The sequence below is a fragment of the Cryptomeria japonica genome, chromosome 10 (assembly GCF_030272615.1).
Source record: "Cryptomeria japonica chromosome 10, Sugi_1.0, whole genome shotgun sequence".
Taxonomy (NCBI): Eukaryota; Viridiplantae; Streptophyta; class Pinopsida; order Cupressales; family Cupressaceae; genus Cryptomeria; species Cryptomeria japonica.
In genome coordinates, this window is record NC_081414.1 from 775,006,929 (window position 1) to 775,009,794 (window position 2,866).

At 45.2% G+C, this 2,866-nt stretch overlaps 1 protein-coding gene across 1 annotated transcript; it reads left to right on the plus strand.

The window, feature by feature from the left end:
* The first annotated feature begins 317 nt into the window (after nt 1-317).
* On the plus strand, nt 318-2,657 carry LOC131076042 (G-type lectin S-receptor-like serine/threonine-protein kinase At2g19130). The gene has a single exon (XM_058013068.2). The coding sequence runs from the start codon at nt 318-320 to the stop codon at nt 2,655-2,657; it is 2,340 nt and encodes a 779-aa protein (XP_057869051.2).
* Nucleotides 2,658-2,866: the final 209 nt, after the last annotated feature.

Genomic DNA, 2,866 nt, shown 5'->3' on the forward strand with positions numbered 1-2,866 from the left:
TATACTTCTTTTTTTTGTCATAAAAAATATACTATATATTTATTTTTTTATTCTATAAGCGCCATGGCAATCGCTATTTTGTACTGTTCTGAGACACGTTTTTGGAACCAATATAGAAATTTGTCTGCTTCGAGTACTCTGACACTTGATCTTTCGTAGTAATTGCAATACTCAGTGGCTTTGTTTTCTATTTAACTTCAAAAAATAAACCAGAAAGATAGGACCATTTACGCACTAGACTTCAATGACGATTAAGTATTTGATCCTAGCACTTACTATGAGTATTGCACTGCGTAATTGCAGTGCTTTGACTTTGGATGTTTCGAGATACGCTTCGATTGGGGGCTTCGCTCGCTGGAAATCAGATCCTAAAGTCAAAAAATGGCACGTTTGCATTGGGATTTTTTGGTCCCAGAGGAACCAATAATGGATATGTTGGCATCTGGTATGCAGCAGTCTCACAAAAGGCCCTAGTTTGGGTGGCTAACAGAGAAAATCCTGTGAGAAATATGCCCGGCATTCTTAAATTTTCCAGAGACGGTAATCTCAGATTGTTTGATAGAAAAGGCCGGTCAGTTTGGTCGACTGATATTGGCCTGAAAGGATCACGAGCCGTATTAAGGGACTATGGTAATTTCATTGTGCCGGACGCCCACAACAAGTCTGCGATTGTTTGGGAGAGTTTCGCGCATCCGACAGATACATTGTTGCCTGGCATGAAGATGTGGAAAGTCATGAAGCTTACTTCTTGGAAGAGTTCTGTGGATCCTGCACCTGGGCTCTTCTCTTTCGGAATGGACGTGTCTCCAGGAAAGACGCAGACGATGATGTTCTATAACAACAGCATTTCATACAGATCTAGCGGAGAATCCACTGCCAATTATTTTATTAAGGTTCCTGAATTGGAAGGTCAGAAGAAGTTTGAAGTGTCCTGTGTGAAGCTTTCTTCTTCAAGAATATACATTAATTTTAGCATAAACCCGATAGATCATACTCTCACGGGGCGGTTATTCTTAAATAAGAACGGCGAATTACAACTCTACTTCTGGATGGATGATCATAGATGGAGTCTGAGGTGGTCGACACACCGAGGTCAATGCAGCGAATATGAAATCTGCGGGGCATATGGATTGTGCAATGCGAATGATGTGTGCAGTTGTGTGCAGGGCTTCACACCCAAGCACCCATCTCAAAGCTGGTGGTCAAGCGGGTGTGCTCGGCGAAGACCCCTCCAATGTTCTGTCACAGGAGGTACAACGGATGGCTTTTTGGAAGCCAAGAACCAATCCTTGTCCGAAAAAGAAGCTGTCTTATATAACGACGAGGCAACACAGCCAGGCTGCCGGACTGCTTGTCTCAACAATTGCTCCTGCACAGGGTTCGCTTTCCTTATTTCTGATCCACCCGTCTGTAGACTGTGGTTTGGGGATTTATTCGGAATGCGCGTTTCATCCGAGGGCCAATCCGTCTTCATTAGGCTCGCTGCTTCTGAGTTGGGGCACTCGACATCAGAGCGAAGGATTAAAGCCCCTGCACTAAGTATTTTAGTGTCTGTAGCCGCAGCTTTTGCTGCTGTTTCAGCTCTCCTGTTGGCCGCATTTACTATGTGGAAACATCGGAGATTGTGGAGGACAGAAATGGAAGAGGAGGTGCCGATATCGCTCAAAAAGTTCAGTTACAAAGAGCTGCGAATTGCAACTAAGAATTTCAAGCATAAGCTGGGTAGCGGAGCATTCGGCTCAGTGTTCAAAGGAACTCTGCCGGACAACACGGCCATTGCAGTTAAGAGATTAGAGGGTTCCACACAAGCAGCTGAAAAACAATTCCGTGCGGAAATAGTGACCACTGGCAGAATACAGCATGTGAATTTGATCAGGTTGTGGGGATTCTGCGTAGAACGTTCAAAAAGGTTACTGGTGTATGCCTACATGCCCAACGGCTCTCTAAATTCCTTCCTCTTCTCTAAGCCGGAAGACGCAGAGAAGGTGTTGGACTGGAAGACGCGGTTTCAGATCGCACTGGGAACTGCACGAGGATTACGTTATCTCCATGAGGAATGCAGGGATCGCATTATTCACTGCGATATCAAGCCTGAAAACATTCTCCTCGACAGTGACTTCAGCCCAAGGGTGGCAGATTTTGGGCTAGCAAAGCTGGTGGGTAGAGATTTCAGCCGCGTGCTGACAACCATGAGACGAACTCCCGGGTACTTGGCTCCAGAGTGGATCTCCGGACTCCCTATCACTCCCAAGGTGGACGTTTACAGTTTTGGTATGACGTTGCTGGAAATTATATCTGGTCGTAGAAATCTGGACTTGAAGGTTGAGGAGAGCAGATTCTACTTTCCTTTGTGGGCTTCATCTCAAATTCAGAAGGAAAACATAATAGACCTTGTAGATGCAAGGATAGCAAGTGAAGCAGATATGAAAGAGGTGAGAAGAGCCGCTGTGGTGGCTGGGCTGTGCATTCAAGACGATGAGAATGAGAGGCTGAGCATGAGTGAAGTGGTGAAGATCTTGGAATGCACGGTGGAGGTTCCAGCGTCGCAAATTTCGAGGACTCTAGAGGTGCTAGTAGATCAGAACGAGGACGGCGACAGCGATAGCTGCGGTCAATACCTTTCCATATCAAGTGGTTCCATACCCGCAAAACAGTAGCCAGTTTCAGGTCCCAGTTGCATGACAGAAGTCCATTTTCTTCCATGAAAATGTGGACCTCTATAATTTTGATGTCTAAGTTCGGATTACTTTCGAGTCCTCAATCACTTTGAGCATATAGCTTTAGTCTAAGGTCCTAGTTTGTTGAGAAGGGTTGTAATCGGTGGTAGTCATGATTACAAGCGATTTTAGTTGTTCTTGTGTGAAGT

Bases quoted from the DNA above. Each gene is read 5' to 3' on its own strand.
- LOC131076042 (XM_058013068.2), top strand. From the start codon at position 318: ATGTTTCGAGATACGCTTCGATTGGGGGCTTCGCTCGCTGGAAATCAG.